A 19,564-nucleotide genomic window follows, 5' to 3' on the forward strand; every position below is an offset into this window, starting at 1 on the left:
GGGCTCCCCTATGGCGCAGACACTCTTGTGTCCCCCAAAAGGGAAAGAGACCCTGATCCAGCTGTAGGCTCACAGCTACCAGCTATGAGAGACCTTTCGCTGGCCAGCAATGACGAGTTGGATCACAGAAACCACCTTGGGAGCTGCCACCCAATGTACCAAGACTACCCCTGTTCCTGTTTTCCCTGCCAGCTCAGGACTCCAGCACCCTGTCTTGCTGAGCCAGACACTCCCGTCTGCCCCAACACAGACCCAGGGTCTGAATCACTTGCCCCAAAGCTGCAAGTTTACCTGAAGACAGCTCACAGTAGTGTGCTTGTCTTTAGCACTCAGATGCTCAACTCCCAATGGGGTCTAAACCCAGATAAATCCGTTTTACCCTGTATAAAGCTTATGCAGAGTAAACTCATACATTGTTCGCCCTCTATAACACTGATAGAGAGATATGCACAGTTGTTTGCTCCCCCAGGTATTAATACATACTCTGAGTAAATTACTAAATAAAAAGTGATTTTCTTAAATATAGAAAATAGGATTTAAGTGGCTCAAAGTGGTAACAGACAGAACAAAGTCACCAAGCAAAGCAAAATAAAATAAAATGCACAAATCTATGCCTAATCAAACTGAATACAGATAATCTCACCCTCAAAGATGCTTCAGATTTTTTTTTTTTTTCTTTCTCAGACTGGACACTTTCCAGGCCTGGGCACAATTCTTTCCCCTGGAACAGCTCTTGTTCCAGCGTAGGTGTTAGCTAGGGGATTCTTCATGATGGCTCCTCTCTCCCTCTGTTCTCTTCCACCCCTTTATATGTCTTTTGCATAAGGCGGGAACCCTTTGTCCCTCTGGGTTTCCACCCCCCCTCACTGGAAAAGCACGAGGTTAAAGATGGATTCCAGTTCAGGTGACATGATCGCATGTCACTGCAAGACTTCATTACCCACTTGCCAGCAAACACATATACAGGAAGACTCACAGGTAAACACAGCCATCTGCAGATAATGGGAGTCATCAAGATTTCAAACCACCATTAATGGCCCACACTTTGCATAATTACAATAGGCCCTCAGAGTTATATTTCATATTTCTAGTTTTCGATACAAGAGTGGTACATTTATACAAATAGGATGATCACACTCAGTAGATTATAAACTTTGTAATGATACCTTACAAGAGACCTTTTGCATGAAGCATATTCCATTTACATTATATTCACTTATATTTTTATAAAACCATATAGACTGCACAATGTCACAATAGTATTCAAGATGTGGGCGTACCATGGATTTATATAGAGGCAATATATTTTCTGTCTGATCATCTCTCTCTCTCTTAATGATTCCTAACATTCTGTTCGCTTTTTTGACTGCCACTGCACATTGAGTGGATGTTTTCAGAGAACTATCCACAATGACTCCAAGATCTCTTTCTTGAGTGGTGACAGCTAATTTAGACTCCATCAGTTTATATGTATAGTTGGGATTATGTTTTCCAATGTGCATTACTTTGCATTTATCTACATTGAATTTTGTCTGCCATTTTGTTGCCCAGTCCCTCAGTTTTGAGATCCCTTTGCAGTCTGCTTCGGACTTAACTATCTTGAGTAGTTTGTATCCTCTGCAATTTTTGCCACCTCACTGTTTACCCCTTTTTCCAAATCATTTATGAATATGTTGAATAGGACTGGTCCCAGTACAGATCTCTGGGGGACACCACTATTTACTTCTCTCCATTCTGAAAATGGACCATTTACTCCTACCCTTTGTTTCCTATCTTTTAACCAGTTACCGGTCCATGAGAAGATCTTCCCTTTTATCCCAAGACAGCTTACTTTTCTTAAGAGTCTTTGGTGAAGGACCTTGTCAAAGGCTTTCTGAAAATCTAAATACATTATATCCACTGGATCCCCCTTGTCCACATGCTTGTTGACCCCCTCAAAGAATTCTAGTAGATTGGTGAGGCATGATTTCCCTTTACAAAAATTACGTTGACTCTTCCCCCAATAAATTATGTTCATATATGTGTCTGACAATTCTGTTCTTTATTATAGTTTCAACACGTGTGCCCGGTACTGAAGTCAGGCTTACTGGCCTGTAATTGGTAGGATCACCTCTGGAGCCCTTTTTAAAAAATGGCGTCACATTAACTATCCTCCAGTCATCTGCTACAGAAGCTGATTTAAATGATAGGTTACATACCACAGTTAGTAGTTCTGCAATTTCACATGCGAGTTCCTTCAGAACTCTGGTCCTGGTAATTTATTACTGTTTAGTTTATCAATTTGTTCCAAAACCTCCTCGAATGATACCTTAATCTGGGACACTTCCTCAGATTTGTCACTAAAAAGAATGGTTCAGTTTGGGAATCTCCCTCACATCCTCAGCCATGAAGTCTGATGCAAAGAATTCCATTTCTTCGCAGTGGCCTTATCATCCTTGAATGCTCCTTTTGCATCTCGATCATCCAGAGGCCCCACTGGTTGTTTATCAGCCTTCCTGATGTACTTAAATTTTTTTGCTATTATTTTTTGTGTCTTTGGCTAACTTTACCTCATTCTTTTTTGGCCTTCCTAATTATATTTTTACACTTCATTTCCAGAGTTTATGCCCCTTTCTATTAGGGATGTAAATAGTGAGTAAAAAAAGTAATCGTTTAACCTACTGAAATTCAATCAGTTAAATGGTTAATGGGGAACAAGGGGTGCGGAGATAGTATTTGTTCATAAAAACAAATTGGGCAGTTGAAATCAATGAGTTAAAGATAGCCGAATTATTTTGTAATACTGGGATGCGTAAAACAGAATTTTTTGGTTAGTAGTAGCTCATCTTTGGACAATCTGAGATAACATCTAGCAGAAATCCAGAAGATGTTCAATTCTTCTACCCTGTCTCTTCGCTTCTTTGAGGAAAGAAAAGTTAGTTAGCCAGACACAATTTTTTGTATAACACCAGGTGCATACTCTCTGCTTTTGGAAGTAAAAACTCTTACGAGAAGCAGTTCATACACGCAAAAATACCATGAACAGAAAGTCAACACGGCATGTTCTAATAGAAAAATGAAACTTGACCTTTTGTGAAACAGTTTCTAAGCTTCTGTTAAGACTATGTATATAATTCAAACAATATTAGCTAGAATAAATTTAGAGTTCTGAGCAGGATCATTCTCAGATGCAGTCCTTGCCCCACCTTCACTTTGTTTAAAATATGTTCTATTTTTGAACGTTTACTATTATTGCCTGATTTACTGAATGGTGAAGCGCTGCTGTGAAGAACACAGCTGTGGCAATCCCTACGCAGCAAAGCACTTAAGCACGTGCTTGCTTTAAGCAGAAAGTAACCATAAGAACATAATGGTCATACTGGGTCAGACCGAAGGTCTGTCTAGCTCAGTATCCTGTCTTCTGACAGTGGCCAATGCCAGGTGTTCCAGAGGGAATGAATGGAACAGGTAATTATCAAGTGATCCATCCCATTGCCAATTCCCAGCTTCTGGCAAACAGAGGCTAGGGATACCATCCTTGCCCATCCTGGCTAAGAGTCATTCTTGGCCTTCACAATATCCTCTGGCAAAGAGTTCCACAGGTTAACTGTGTGTTGTGTGAAGACATACTTCCTTTTAAACCTGCTGCCTACTAGTTTCATTTGGTGACCCCTAATTCTTGTATTATGAGTAAATAACACTTCCTTATTTACTTTCTCCACACCAGTCATGATTTTATAGACCTCTCTTATATCTCCTCTTAGTTATCTCTTTTCCAACCTGAGACATCCCAGTCTTTTTAATCTCTCCTCATATGGAAGGTGTTCCATACCCCTAATAATTTTTGTTGCCCGTTTCTGAACCTTATCCAATTTTAATATATCTTTTTTGAGATGGGGCAACCACATATGCACACAATATTCAAGATGTGGGCATACCATGGATTTATATAGAGGAAATATATTTTCTGTCTTATTATCTATCCCTTTCTTAATGATTCCCAACATTGTTAGCTTTTTTGACTGCCCTGGACATTGAGTGGATGTTTTCAGAAAACTATTCACAATGACTCCAAGATCTCTTTCTTGAGTGGTACCAGCTAATTTAGACCCCATCATTTTATATGTATAGTTGAGATTATGTTTTCCAATGTGCATTACTTTGCATTTATCAACACTGAATTTCATCTGCCATTTTGTTGACCTGTCACCCAGTTTTGTGAGGACCCTTTGTAGCTCTTTGCAGTCTGTTTTGGACTTAACTATCTTGAGTAGTTTTGTATCATCACATTAAGACTTATTCTCCTCTCACTCCAATATAGGTAAAGCAACTAGACCAGATTCTCCTCTCCCTTATACTGGCGTAATGACTTCAGAAGAGTTGCACCTGATTTATATTGGTGTTAGAGGAGAATTAGACAACTCCTCTCTCTAAATTTTTCTATACCAAAGAGACATAGCAATGGTTTAATGTGTATCTTTGTATTATTAAATATATACATGATCTAAGACCACTTCAGATATGATTCTTGCCCCAATGATCTCATAATCAAATATGAGAAGAGATTTCACTGGGAGACCCAGAGGATGGTAAGTTAGAGTTTTGTATTTTTTTTAAATACAGGGAATCAAGATGTTATTTGTAGAAATTAGCTCTTTTGGGACTGATTGTATGGTGTATGTGTACACAGCTAGATAAAGCAAAGGGTACTAACAGACACTGGCACTTGTCTATTAGAATTACTCTGTAGCTGTATATGGAATAGTGTGATAGTCACATCAGATACCCATCAAGATGCTTCATATCACCAGTTTGGCCAGGTACTCACTGGCTTCCAAGTGGCAAACTACCTGCATGAGGGACTCAATAATGCTAAGAGTGCTTATTTTGATAAGTGACCTGCAGTAACAATGATACAACTATTAATAGATTCCACTGGTTTCAGAGAACTAGGTCACTGACTGGAACTATGTGAAAAAGGTGCAAGATGCACAACTCTTTTGGGAGCAATCTAATTTGGGACATTTTTGGGCAGCAATCTCTCCACCGTTATTCTTTGCTATCAGTATCAATCCTGATTCTTTGAACTCTATTTTGCCCAAAGTGGAAACAGCTCACCACAGCAATGTGTAGACTCCACTTTCATTACTTCCTAATATATGGCCTGTGGGTAACTTTTCTCTTTGAATCCCACTCATTTATTTTACAGATTTGACTGTATCTCTGTGTGAAACCCCCTTTTTAAAACTGTGAAACTTTTCATATGTTTGAAGTATCTGAACATAGAATATACGTATTTCTGTGGCACTAATACATAAAAATCAGACAGTTAAGGATGCTAGGTTGTATTCTTGCTCTTCACTCAAAATTTTGCTATGACCAAGACACTTAACTTCAGTCTACCCATCTATTAAGCCTATATGGTAACATTTACCAACCATCCTGGGTTGCTAAGACACAATTTGGCTGTTGAACCCAGATCCTTGAATGAAAAACTCACAAAGTAGGGCTATTATCTAGCTAGTGCAGTGAGGCACCTACACTATTTAAAAATCAAACTAAAAAAAAGAGACTCCTCCAAACCAATTTTTTCAATTAACTGAATTCTAAACCATTTAGTAATACCTCCTAGCTAATATGTATGTATAACAAGGTGTCTGTTCCTACATTTTGTTTACTGTGATTTGTTAATTTGCAAAACATCCGTGCAACACTGGGCTTTTTTTTTTTTTTTTAAAAGGATTGTCTATCAATAGCAGAGTGAGCCTAAAAGAAAGTTTGGTATATATTCTAACTAATTATCAAAAATCTTAAAATGCAAACAGAATAAAACTTTATTTGTTAAAATGTCAACCTTATCCAAACAGTTTTCTAAAAGAGTCTTTGAAGGAAATAGTAACCCTCCAAAACATTTTGGAAATTAAATGGCAATGATATGCTTACAGAATAATCAGCTGTACAGTGTATTTATATCAACAACATTTCTATCACATACCCCTACATTTTCAAATGTTACTTGGGAGTATGCTCCAAGTCTCCTATTGGGGCTAACTGAAGTAAAGTACCTTAATCCCTTCTACTGCTCAGGATGCTCTGTTCTCTTCATTCAGAGAATAGATATTTCTCTTTATGTCTAAAACTAAATGTTTTCCTTCAAATACAAGACTGAGTTTGAGCTACACTATGCTGGTAGCCATGAGACCATATCCAGATTTGGCCATGTTAGTATTTCTTAAAGTTGTCTTCGTGATTTATTATTATTCTCCTCACAAATAGAAAAGCTTGTCAGCTAGTTCCAGGCTTGGCTCTCTGTGAATGCTCTGACCCACCAGGAAGGTCAGCTTGTGGGCATACTGACAGGGCGCTGGCACTCTGATTAGACCCTATGAAACAAACATCAAATGAGTAAGACTGACATTCCCAGCCTGTATTGCTGCTTTCTGCTGAAAAAAGCAAACTATTTTTAAGATCCCAAGTGCCATTTCCATACATAATATAATCCCAGAATTCCTTTCCTGGCCAATGGTAGGCAGGAATTGCCCAAGTTTGTACTGATGAAATTTAGCCGATAGAGGGCACTCCTGCACAATGAAAACACCATCCCCTTTATTCAAAGGATATACCTACTGGAGAGGTAGGCCATTTCCCCCCTCCCCCCCCGCCACTTTATTTTAGACTGCATCTGCATTCAATTTCTTAAATGCCTGCTGAAGGGAAGGATTCACACCTTCAGCTCTCCTCTTCCCACTCCCTCATCAAGACAAGTATAATCCCACTGAGGATCCCGAGTACATACTCAGGGGGCTAGCCTGGGCTGCTGTGGCTACACTGCTATTTTTAGTGAGCTACCTCAATTAAAGCTAGTTCTGGTACACCAACATGTACTGCAATTGCATATCTTGAGTGCAGTGTAGACATACCCAAAATATCTCAACCTTGAAATGGAGTGCATAGCAGGAGAAAGACAGAGCCCTCCCCACAGATAACTGGTGGGGAGCGTGGCAGCCCCAAGCTCGGCGCAGTACGAAAGGGTTGCTGGGTAGAAGAGACATATGGGGCAGTCGCATGTCTTCCCCTTTACATTGTGCCCCCTACCCCAGCATCTGGAGGCACAAGTAATCTATACCTCCCATCATAACAGCAGCAGGGTGGCTACGATTGGGAGTTGCAGTCCTACCCTTTTTATAACAGCAGTACTGTAATAACTGCACTGAATAATCAAATGTGAAACTATGTGTGATTTAAAACCAGCTGGAAAAATTACACTACTTTTAATGAAGATTGTATGTGACTATTTACTCACTGGCCAGTTGTAGTACAGGTGGCACATCTTGTACGTGAGGCGCTGCATGTGATCTGGTTTTAATCCACTGTTATCATACACAACATTATAGTATGTGGGATTGACAGTTCCCTGACGTGCTAATTGGCTGATTAGGTAAAAGTCATACCTAAAGAATTTGGGGGGGGGGGGGAAAATAGCATTAGCTTATGTGCACTTGACAGTTTACCCTCACTGATATTGCCTATTAGTTCAAATGAAAGGTGGTTCTTTATCATTTAAGGGCCTGTGATCTCACTTTGCTGCTGTAAATCAGGAGTAACTCTACTGAAGTTAGTGGATTTACTATGCTGCAATCAGATTAAGGTTCTCTGGGCTAGATTCATATTTCCACTAAGGCCCCTGTACAGCAGTCTTGCAATGTAAAGGGGCCTTAGTGTAAATGAGAATCTGATCCTCCTCTGTTTATCTAGACAGGGCCCTGGCCTTGTCTACACTGCAGAGTTTTACCGACAAAAGGCAGCTTTTGTCTACTAAAAAGTGGAGGCAAAACCACTATAATGCAACTTTTGGTGGCAAATATGCCTTGTTTTGTCGACAAAACAAAACCATCCAGATGAGAGAGACAAGGCTTTTTGCGCAAAAGTTTTGTTGACAAAGTGCCAGTGTAGACACCGCACTTGATTTTTATTGCTTTAATTGGCCTCCGGGAGGTGTCCCACAATGCCCATCCTGACTGCTGTGGTCAGCAGTTTACCTGGCTGGAGGGCAGCAGATTTCAAACAACCATCCCCCGCCCCTCCCCTTTAAAGCCTGGGAATTTTTGAAATTCCATTTCCTATTTGCTCAATGTGGAGAGGTCTCATTGCATCATCCCAGGTGACCATGGCAACCCCACGCATCAAATGCTCTCCTGCTGGACTACTAAGGAGCAGTGTTCCCTCTAATTTTTTTTACATCCATGTATAACACATCACCTTCATATTGGTGCACATAAAATTCATTTGGTGGGGGTGGGGCCGAGGGTTTCGGAGGGGGCTCAGAGCTGGGACAGAGGGCTGGAGTGTGGGCTCTGGGGTGGGGCTGGGGCTGAGGGGTTTGAGGTGCAGGCTCCCCCCAGCCCTCTCTTGCCACAGGGGAGAGGCACCTCTTGCTAGCTGTGGCAGCTCCGGTGGGGCTGGCCCGGGGCTCCTCTCCCCCGTAACTCTGACTGGCCTGGGCTGGGCCAAGGGAGGTTCTCCTCTCCCCACACCGCAGCAGGTCTGTGCTGGGGCCGGTGGAGAGGGACGCCTCTCCCCGCCGCAGCAGGCTTGTGCTGGGACCCGGGGGAGAAGCACCCCTCCTCTCCCCGCTGCTGCAAGTCTACACTGGGGCCGGTGGGGAGCGGTGCTTCTCCCTGCCACCACAGGTCCACGCTGGGGGAGAAGCATCTCTCCCCGCTGCAGCCCCAAGTCCTCGTGCAGGGCTTAATAGGCAGCTGCACAGCCACACAGCTAAGAGGGAACTTAGCTGAGGAGCTGCTGGATCTGCTCAGTATTTGGGGAGAGGGAGAGGAGGCTGTACAGTCCCAGCTGCACTTCAGCCATAGGAATTTCGATACCTATGGGTAGATTTCTTGAGGCTTGTACGAAAAGGGGTATGACCGGGACATGGTGCAGTGCAGAGCAAAGACAAGAGAGCTGAGGCAGGCGAACCAGAAGGTGAGGGAGGCAAACGGTCGCTCTAGTGCTGCACCCAAGACCTGTTGGTTCCATAAGGAGCTGAACACTATCCTCAGAGGCGACCCCGGTGCCACCACCAAGAGCTCCATGGATACTTGGGCGGGCCTGGAGGTGACAGGAGGACTTAACCTGGAGGACAAAGTCATTGATAAAGAGGTGGAGATAGATGATGATTTGGAGCCCATGGTGGAGTTGCCCAGTGGGGCAGGCAGCCAGGAACTGTTCACCACTCTGGAGGTGTCTAGTTAGTCTCAGCAGTTGCTCTGCAGCAAGCAAGAAGCAGGAGAGCACACGCCTGCTAAGCGGTTGTGCTTTGTGTAGTTGAAATTATAGCGATTAAGGATCACTTGCTAGTTTGCAATGCGAAGCTGAGCCCTCCAGTAGAATAAACCTTTCTACCAAAGAGGTCCAGCTTCTTCACATCCTTACTTTTGGGTGTTGGACCTTGCTGCCCCTGCTTCTCCCATTCATTTGCAGCTGCTATCACCATTGACCCAGGATGAGTGGGGGTAAAGAGGTATTTGTACCCCTTTGATGGCACAAAGTATTTTCGCTCTATCCCTTTAGTCCTGGGAAGTAGAGAGGCGGGCGTCAGCCACAATGTCATGGTAGTGGTCTGAACGGTCTTTATGAGCAGCAAGTCACCCTCAAAGGGCCCTTGTGTCAAAATGTCCACCATAGGGTTCGTTGCCTCAGTCACCTCCTCCACCTGGAGTCCCAGATTCTGGGCCACTCTCCTCAACAGCTCCTGGTGAGGCCTGCTGTCCACTGAAGCTGATGTCATCAATGTCCCTGCCACCACTTCATCAGGGGTGAAGATGATGCCCGGGCTGGTACAGGGCCCTTCTGTTCCTCCAGCTTGCAGGGTCCGGCCTGTGCTGGTTCCTCAGTTTTGGTGCCAGGCTCGGCACCGGCCCTGATCTCGGTACTGGCCTCAGTGCTGTGTTCCTGTGTAGAACACTTACCCCTATCCCCCAGCCAACACTCACCATGCTTGGGGTGCTTGCCAAGACGTGTGCTTGCCAAGGGTCAGTGAGAAAGTGATTGTTGTTACCGGAGGTGCATTTTACTGAAATGTTTCAATGCTGTGTGTGAACTTAACAATCACGCTTCTGTATATTGTTTCTTATGCTTCTACAGATGTGGCTTCAGGGGCACCCTCTACACTCTCGCAGAGCATGTCGGCCAGATGATAAAGCACACGAGACAGAGCAAAGACGACATGTTTGGGGAGGTACTGCAATTCTCCAATGCAGAGAAAAGGGAATGCCAGGAATGGAGGGAAGCAAAAGGCAGGACAGAAAATAAAATCAGAAGTTAGTTAAGGACATTACTGTGCAGATGATTAAAGTCATGGAGGAGCAAATGCAGATGCGGAAGTCCTTAATAATGCTGCATACTGAGCAGATGCGTGCCCACCCTCCCGTGCAGCACATTCAGAACTCTTTTCCATGTCCCCCAACTCCACTCTCTCAATCCTTTCCGCTTTCTGAGACTTCTCTGTTTCCCATTCACTCCACCCCCTTGGGCAACTTTCAGAATGATAGCTGGACCTATGCACAGCTCTGAAAGTCTGCCCTTCCCTGGTACCTTCTTTTACACACACACACACAGTGTGTGTGTGTGTGTGTACACCAAGATATATACCGGCAGTTTAATCATTTGCTTACTGGAATTTAAGGCCCCAAAATTCACAATTGCTTCCTAGGAAAACTAGATGTAATGTAACACTGCTGTACCGAGCACAGGGATATACATTACTGGTTCTAATTTTCAAAGTGTTGCCTCAAAGCCTCCCTGATTCGAATTGCCACCCCCCCCCCCCCGATAGCCCTGGTATCTGGCTGCTCAAAATCAGCAGCCAGGCAGTCTGCCTCAGCACTCCACCCCTGAGCACACCTTTCACCCTTAGCTTCCCAAATATTACGCAACATACAACACGCAGCTGTGACCATGGGATTATTATCCACATTGAGGTCTAACCTGCCACAAAGGCATCGCCAGCGCGCCTCTAATCTGCCAAAGGCACATTCCACGGTCATCCAGCACCTACTCAGCCGGTTGTTGAACCGCTCCTTACTGCTATCCAGGTTTCCTGTGTAAGGTTTCATGAGCCAAGAGGTACGCCAGGTCTCCCAGGATCACTATGAGCATTTCAACATCCCCCACTATAATCTTCTGGTCCAGAAAGAAAGTCCCCACTTGCAGCTTTCTGTACAGGCGGGTGTTCCTGAAGATGCATGAGGTGAGTTCAGGGTACAGAAATGTAGAAGGCATGCTGTGTTTGTGTGCTCAACATTTCCTGTGCAGCTAATCAGTATGGCAGAAAAAACGGTTACCTACCTTTTTGTAACTGTTGTTCTTCAAGATGTGTTGCTCATGTCCAGTCCAAGCAGGTGTGTGCGTGCCACGGACACAGTTGCTGGAAGGTTTTTCCCCTAGCGGCACCCGTCGGGTTGGTCCAAGCGCCCTCTGGAATTGCACTTTCATGGCGCCACAAATAGGGCCCTGACAACCTGGTACCTCTTCAGTTCCTTCTTGCCGTCTGGCTCCAACAGAAGGGTAGGTGGGTGGGTCTTGGAATGGACATGTACCTTCCTGGACCACTCCGCGTTTATGTCAGTGAAACACCCACAGTGATCCACAAGCACCTGCAACACCATGGAGAAGTACCCCTTCCTATTAATGTACTCTGTTGCAAGGTGGTCTGGTGCCAAAATTGGCATGTGTGCCATCTATTGCCCCTCTACAGTTAGGGAAATCCATTTCTGCAAAGCTGTCCACTATTTCACACCCATTTCCCCAAGTCAGGGTCCTTCATAGCAGGATGCAGTTAATGGCCCTGCACACTTGCGTTAACGCAGCACCAACGGTCGACCTTCTGACTCCAAACGGATTCACGACTGACCAGTAGCAGGCTGGAGTCACCAGCTTCCACACTGCGATCGCCACATGCTTCTCTACTGATAGGGCAACTCTGGGTCCGATGTCCTAGTGCCGCTGTGCTGGGGTGAGCTCTGCACACAGTTCCAAGAAGGTGGCTTTCTGCATCCGAAAGTTCTGTAGCCACTGTTCGTCATCCCAGACCGGTATGACAATATGATCCCACCACTCCCTGCTTGTTTCCCGAGCCCAGAAACAATGGTCCACCATGTGCAGCTGTTCCGTGAATGCCAACAGAAATCTAAGTTGCTCCTATCCATATCACACAGCAGGTGAGGCAACTGGGAGTCCTGTTCCGTTAGGAACTTCATGATTAACTGCACTGCCATCCACAATGTTTTAATGACAGTTATCAGAGCATAGGATAGCAGTGTGGGATCCAACCCTTCACACACACATGCTAGGGTGCACAGCGAACAAGGGCTGTTGAAAAATGCCATGAAAGAAAGCTGGAAGCCCATAGAATGCTGGGATGGAAAACAATGCATCATGGGATGTTGAGCCCAGTCCCAAAATGCGCTGCGATCCACTCCACCTTCCCACAAGACTTAGTGGCAGAAGGTGTCGAGCTGAACAGTGGCATAGATACCCACAATGCAATTCTTACAGTCAATGCTAGTGCCTGACGACAGATGGAGAGTAGTGTGAACATGCAATACCGATTTTTATTATCACGCTTTTTGAGTGTCGACATAACTTTTGTCGACAAAACTCTGTAGTGTAGACAAGGTCGAGCTTAAAAACTTGGCTGAAATGGGTTTGAAAAGGACATCAAAATGCAGACCTTTTTCCTTGTTAGGTTTCTGAGTCTGTCATCTCTTTATCAATGTCTATTAATGTAGCATCTTTGGCTAGTTACATTAATATTAATACCTATAACCAGTATAACAGAGAAAATAAACTTTAGGATTCTCATATGGGTCTGATTCACCCATGCATTACTCTAGCTTCATGCCAATGAAATCAATGGAATTACATCAACATAAACCTGGAGTAATGCACGGGCAAATCGGACTCCCATGAGAATCTTAAAGTTGTATTTTCTCTGTGGGTTTTTTTTTTTTTTTTTGAGGATTTATCTTTTAAAATACAATGTAAAGATGAATGGATTATATTGATACGTACATTTTGTATACTATAACTGTCATTTTAAAAAATTAATGCAGCTTATGTACTTTTTCAATTTGGTTAGTGTAATTCAACGCAGAACACTGTATATTTCACTTTTAATAGGAGTTTCAAAATCAGAATTTTTGTACAGGGATTAAACGTACAATGAATTGTGTTTGCTGAAGAAATTCTACAAGCATATCTGAAAACAGATATATTTGCTCCTTCAAACAAATTATACTGTATGGTTGTTGAATTAGGAGAGCTGAAAAAATTTCAGGGTGCCTTTCTAACCTGAAGTTTTAGAAGACTCCTGCTTAATAACATTATACTCCCTTAATCTGATATTCAAATTGTACTCTATGAAGGAGACAGCAGGTTCTTTCGGTTTGACGCAAGTATACTTGCCATTCAGGACGAGTAGCCTCTGTGTCAACAATAGTGCCAACAGGTGGGTTTTGCAGGCTTCTGTTTGCCTCTGCGAAGAATCGAGGAATGCATCTCTTCCTGACCACAATCACTGACACTTTGGGACTTGAAACAAAGGACAAATATAAAGTAGGTATAATAAATGATTTCATATTACCTCTTTCCTAGTTATAAAAGGACTAAGAATAGAAACAGGCAGATGGCTTGAATTATGTTGCCATATCTCATTCAGAATGTTCTACTTGTCTTTTTATAAAGCATATAAACAATGGATTATGTCTGAGACCTGAAAGAACATATCAAGTTACATGATAGTGTCTGTAAGTCCTCAGTCTCTTTGGAAATCAGCAATGTCAGCCAGAATTTTATGTTTTCAGATATATTCTATAGGAAATGACATAATAGATACAAGTGCATTGAATTTGCTTTGATTTCTCCAACATGGAGGGGGAGAGAAGAAATTCTAGTTACCTGTAATTAGTAGTTAATTCTATGAGGACACTAAGTAGTTGGGGGACCTCATAATCCACCACCATCTTCAGCTGGCCATCTGCAACACCATCACGGTATACTATGATGCGCGCAGGCAACTCACAATTATACTTCTGCCACTTGCTGATAGCGCCTATATTACATACCGCATCAGTAAGGAGAGAGTGATCAGGGTTTATTTCTTTTCAACCTAATTTAATATTAATAGTCTTGTTTTCTTTTGTAACAATATGCAATCATTTTTTTTGATTGTGTCATAAAAATAATACTAGCTCTGGCTCTAGAGGTAATAAATCTCCTCTCTGCTAAAATGTGTACTGTACTGTATGTGCTATTAATAGTAACAGCAAGTTCTCTGATGCATTTTTCTTTCACTTGAATATTTTTAATGCATTAATATACAACATATTATGTTATGAAACTTCTAGTACAAATTCATTCCTGGTGTTAATGACTCAAATAAATTGATTATATCTTTTTATTGTGATTTCCTGTATTTTATAGATAGTTGGCTCCATCAAATGTTCATGATTTACCAAAAGCTAAACACAGTTTTTATCTATTCCAAGTACCAAAGAAAACTACACATGCTTGTATTTAAGATTCTGTAAATACAAACTACCTAATGCAGAACACTATATATTTCTGTGTATATCATAAACGTATACTACAAACACACATCCATCTTAGATCTATTTAAAACTGGACACAATTTATAATTAGGGCTGTCAATTAATTGCAGTTAACTACGCAATTAACACAAAAAATGAATCACTATTAATCAGTTTTAATTGCACTGTTAAACAATACCAATTGAAATGTATTAAATATTTTGGATGTTTTTATACATTTTCAAATATATTGATTTCAATTACAATACAGACTACAAAGTGTACAGTGCTCACTTTATATTATTATTTTTTATTACAAACATTTGCACTGTAAAAAAGATAAACAAAAGCATAGGTGCCGACTCCATGGGTGCTCCGGGGCTGGAGTACCCATGGGGAAAATATTGTGGGTGCTTAGGACCCACCAGTAGCCCCCCTATCAGCTCCTCCCCATCCCCCAGTGCCTCCTGCCCGCTGGTGGGTCCCGTGGATCAGCACCTCCCCCACCCTCCCCGCGCCTCCTGCCCGCTGTTTCGTGGCATGCAGGAGGCTAGGGAGATGCGGGGGGAGGAGGGAGTAGCGAGGACATGGCGCGCTCGGGGGAAGGAAGAGGCAGAGCGGGGGCAGGAAGAGGTGGGGCAGGGATGGGGCCTTGAGGGAAGAAGTGGAGTGGGGGCGGGGACTGGAGCAGAGCCAGGAGTCAAGCATCCCCCAGCACTCTGGAAAGTCGACGCCTGTGAACAAAAGAAATAGTATTTTTCAATTCACCTCATACAAGTACTGTAGTGCAATCTCTTTATTGTGAAAGTACAACTTACAAATGTAGATTTTTTTTGTTATTTAACTGCACTCAAAAACTAAACAATGTAAAACTTCAGATCCTACAAGTCCACATAGTCCTACTTCTTATTCAGCTGATCGCTAAGACAAACAGGTTTGTTTACATTTACGGGAGATAATGCTACCCACTTCTTATTTACAATGTCACCTGAAACTGAGAACAGGTGTTCGCTTGGCACTTTTGTAGCTGGAATTGCAAGGTTTTTGTGCCAGATATGCTAAATATTCATATGCCCCTTCATGCTTCGACCACCGTTCCAGAGGACATGCTTCCATGCTGATGACGTTCGTTAGAAAAATAATGAATTAAATTTGTGACTGAACTCCTTGGGTGAGAATTGTATGTCCCCTGCTCTGTGGTTTTACCCACATTCTGCCGTATAGTTCATGTTATAGCAGTCTCGGATGATGACCCAGCACGTTGTTCATTTTAAGAACACTTTCACTGCTTTGACAAAACGCAAAGATACCAATGTGAGATTTCTAACAATAGCTTCAGCACTCAACCCAAGGTTTAAGAATCTCAAGTGCCTTCCAAAATCTGAGAGGGATGAAATGTGGAACATGCTTTGAGAAGTCTTAAAAGAGCAGCACTCCCATGTGGAAACTATAGAAACTGAACCACCAAAAAAGAAAATCAACTTTCTGCTGATGGCATCTGACTCAGATGATGAAAATGAACATGCAACGGTATGCACTGCTTTGGATCGTTATCAAGCAGAACTCGTCATCAGCATGGATGCATATCCTCTGGAATGGTGGTTGAAACATGAAGGGACATACGAATCTTTAGCGCATCTAGCACCTAAATATCTTGCGACACCAGCTACAACAGTGCAATGCGAATGCCTGTTCTCTTTCAGGTAACACTGAAAACAAGAAGCAGGCAGCATTATCTCCCGCAAATGTAAACAAACTTGTTTGTCTGAGTGATTGGTTGAACAAGAAGTAGGACTGAGTGGACTTGTAGGCTCTAAAGTTCTACATAGTTTTATTTTTGAATGCAGTTTTTCGGTACATAATTCTACATTTGTAAGTTCAACTTTCATGATAAACAGATTGCACTTCAGTACTTGTATTAGGTGAATTGAAAAGAACTGTTTTTAGCAGTGCAAATATTTGTATTCTGTGTTGTAATTGAAATCAATATATTTGAAAATGTAGAAAACATCCAAAAATATTTAAATAAATGGTATTCTATTATTATTAACAACGCAATTAATCAAGATTAATTTTTTATCACTTTATAGCCCTATTTATAATATACTTGAAATATGCAAATTATGGGCCAAAGCCTACCACAGTAAATGGAAACATTCCCACTGATGTTAATGCACTTTGGATCAGGATATAAGTCTCCAGAGGCCAAAATCAAAGATGCAAGTTGCACACTGGAAATGGGTGTATATACTGTAAATAAACTGATGTAATTTACATGATGAAGAGTTGGACAAAAGTCACATATCTGAATTTGGATCTTTTTCTTTACATCTGCTAGGCACCAATTCCTTAACTCAAAATAAAACAGAGTCCTGTGCTGGAATGGCAGAGAGTGAGATTTCCCTCCTCCTGTACCTGACCCCAGCCATCCCAAAAATAGAGCAGCAGCATCAGAATAAGGAGCAGGGTGATCCAAGCCAGCCTGAAGACCAATAGCAGCGGGCTCCTTGCCTGTTACTGCTACAGAGGGCTCTTCTATGGGGGAAGGGGGCAGGGGACGTGAGGAGCAAAGATTCTGCTAGACCAGGGATCGGCAACCTTTCAGAAGTGGTGTGCCGAGTCTTCATTTTAATGTTTTTTAGAAGGTCTCTCTCTAGAAGTCTATATGTTATATAACTAAACTAGTGTTGTATTGTAAAATAAACAAGGTTTTCAAAATGTTTAAGAAGCTTCATTGAAAATTAAATTAAAATGTTGATCTTACATTGCAGTGTTGATGGTGAGACATGGCTTAGGCAAGTAAATATACATCGGGGGAGGGGGGGGGAGGGTTGGCTATGTAACCAAGTACATACCTTACATGGCTCTGCTCGCCCAAGCCATGCCTCCCTGTCTATACTGCTATTTTTAGCCATCTACTGACCCAGTGCCTGAGCCTTTCCCTGCTGCAGGAAAAGACTCTGGTGGGGGAGCTACTGACACCTTTTGGCAATGCCAGAGCATTTTACTGAGTTGACACATACTGCAGCGAAGCTACACATACCCTGCATGCTGCCAAAAGTGGTGCATAGTGTAGATGTAAGCCTTGGGAAGAGCACACTTGCTTCTTGGGAGGTTTTCTTCACAAGAGCTAGAAAGGGGTTGGGGTGGTTTTTTGTTTTGTTTTTTGGTAGAGTTTAGATTCTACAGATGTTGAAGAAGTAGAAAAGAGTCCTAATCACGCTGGATGAGTGACATTTTCAAGGTTTCTTACTACATATTGCCATGTAATTTTGATTATATATTTAGATAGCACACTTGGTGAGCCTTACTCTTTACAAATACATAATAAGTCAACGTTCCTGCCCCAAGGAGCTTACAAAGTGAGGACATGGGAGTAGTATTCCGTATAATGAATAAGGACTATTCCTGTGACTAAGGATTTACAAGTTAAAGCCCTAACTTATTATTAAAAGAACCAATGAAAGAATGTAAGAATTTACAAAATACAGAGTAATTGGTGTAATAATGTTGTGCATCTGGTTTTAAAACTAGTCTGGGTAGCCAATTTCTGTAATAATAATAGTTTCTATAATACTACAGGTTCTGATGCATTGTGAAATTCATTTACACAGGAGATTAGAATGTAATGCAAACAATACATTGGGAAATAGCCAATAATCAACCTATAAACTGTATTGCTCTAACTTTAAAAGATACATGACATTATACCTTTCATGCAGACTTTTAAACAATCTGCGATATCAGTCCCTGTATTCTGAAGGATGCAGCGAGAGAACCACCTAAAAATAAGTAGTAAGTTACTAGGCAACCACTACAATAGTGTTCTTCTGAGTTCTGCATTACTTTAATACCAAGTTTCCTTTACTATTGGCTGCGCGTCTCATAAATCATACAGCCATCACCTGAAACTACCAATAAAGGGAGGACTCTTTAAAGTAGGGATAGCTTAGGAGAATATGAAATCTAGATCCTGAGCAATGCAGTAGAACAGGTCAGACCTGCCTTATTCCCCAGGATTTATGAGCTACATTTTTCAAACTTGATGTCTAGTTAGCTCACACTGACTCCATTGGTAGATTAAGTGTTCAACAGCTCTGAAAATTAGCTAGTTGGTGTCTAAAGTTGGCCACCCAAAACACTGAGGAATCTGAAATTAGAGGCCACTTTTGAAAACTTGAGCTTCAACCTCTTGCTTTTCTTTCTTCTCTGTAAAATGCTTACATCTCTAACTGGGGTGTTGTAAGATGAATAGACTATATTTGTGAGGCACTTTCAGATTCTCAGATGGAAGGTTCTATGTAAATGCTAATTATTATTATAATATGCAGAAGGAGGGGGTACACCAAAGAACTGAACTGAACATATATGAAGGGAACATTAACATCCATTCAGCACTGAGAAGTTGACCAACCATATCATGACAGCTTATAATGAACCCCATCAGGGCTGCCAACAAGTCTTTCCAGGTTCAGGATTGTGAAGACACTATCATGCACTAATAAAATAGCTCACTTTGGTTACAATGTTTGTTTAATTCTAGAGTTCTTCATAAATAATGCTGTGTGGTTTCAATGGTTTAAAAATACATCCTTACTGGATTACTGTAAAAAAATAGCTTTACTTTGAAAAAATTAAGTTTGTGTTGGTTGCTGAATATACCCCCAAACACGTAAACCATCACAATATTTAAGTTTATACAGACTTCTGAATGCAAAGAAATTTATTTTTCTAACATTGACTCTATATCACAACAGTGAAATTAAATTGCCACCATTCTATCTTCTGAAGAGTCTACAGACCGAATACTGTATTAACAAACACTTGCCCTGACACTGTATGAATTAAGGATTTGCAATGAATTCACTATCATTATACCAGGTCCAAACTCCAAAAAGTTCTGAACTCATAAATAATAAACATTATTTTATATTTATATAGCACCTTTTATCCTAAAGCACTCCACTAAATACTATTCAAGTCATATACAGGAGTCA

At 41.8% G+C, this 19,564-nt stretch overlaps 1 protein-coding gene across 6 annotated transcripts in view; it reads right to left on the reverse strand.

Annotated features, from left to right (window-relative positions):
- Positions 1-5,789: 5,789 nt before the first annotated feature.
- Positions 5,790-19,564, reverse strand: part of PIWIL4 (piwi like RNA-mediated gene silencing 4) — a 54,010-nt gene continuing 40,235 nt past the window's right edge. For 4 of the 6 annotated variants that reach the window (XM_024110888.3, XM_065581569.1, XM_065581570.1 and 1 more), the window contains 5 exons: positions 18,279-18,349; positions 13,936-14,089; positions 13,444-13,569; positions 7,283-7,430; positions 5,790-6,362 (listed from right to left, as the gene is read on the reverse strand). In XM_024110888.3, coding sequence (XP_023966656.2) covers positions 6,246-6,362; positions 7,283-7,430; positions 13,444-13,569; positions 13,936-14,089; positions 18,279-18,349 — 616 coding nt within the window. In that variant the 3' untranslated portion in view covers positions 5,790-6,245. Of the gene's footprint in view, positions 6,363-7,282; positions 7,431-13,443; positions 13,570-13,935; positions 14,090-14,966; positions 15,302-18,278; positions 18,350-19,564 lie in introns of those variants that run through there. The other 2 variants (XM_065581572.1, XM_065581571.1) reach the window with 2 other exon arrangements.

Source organism: Chrysemys picta, chromosome 1 (assembly GCF_011386835.1).
Source record: "Chrysemys picta bellii isolate R12L10 chromosome 1, ASM1138683v2, whole genome shotgun sequence".
In the NCBI taxonomy this organism is placed as follows: domain Eukaryota; kingdom Metazoa; phylum Chordata; order Testudines; family Emydidae; genus Chrysemys; species Chrysemys picta.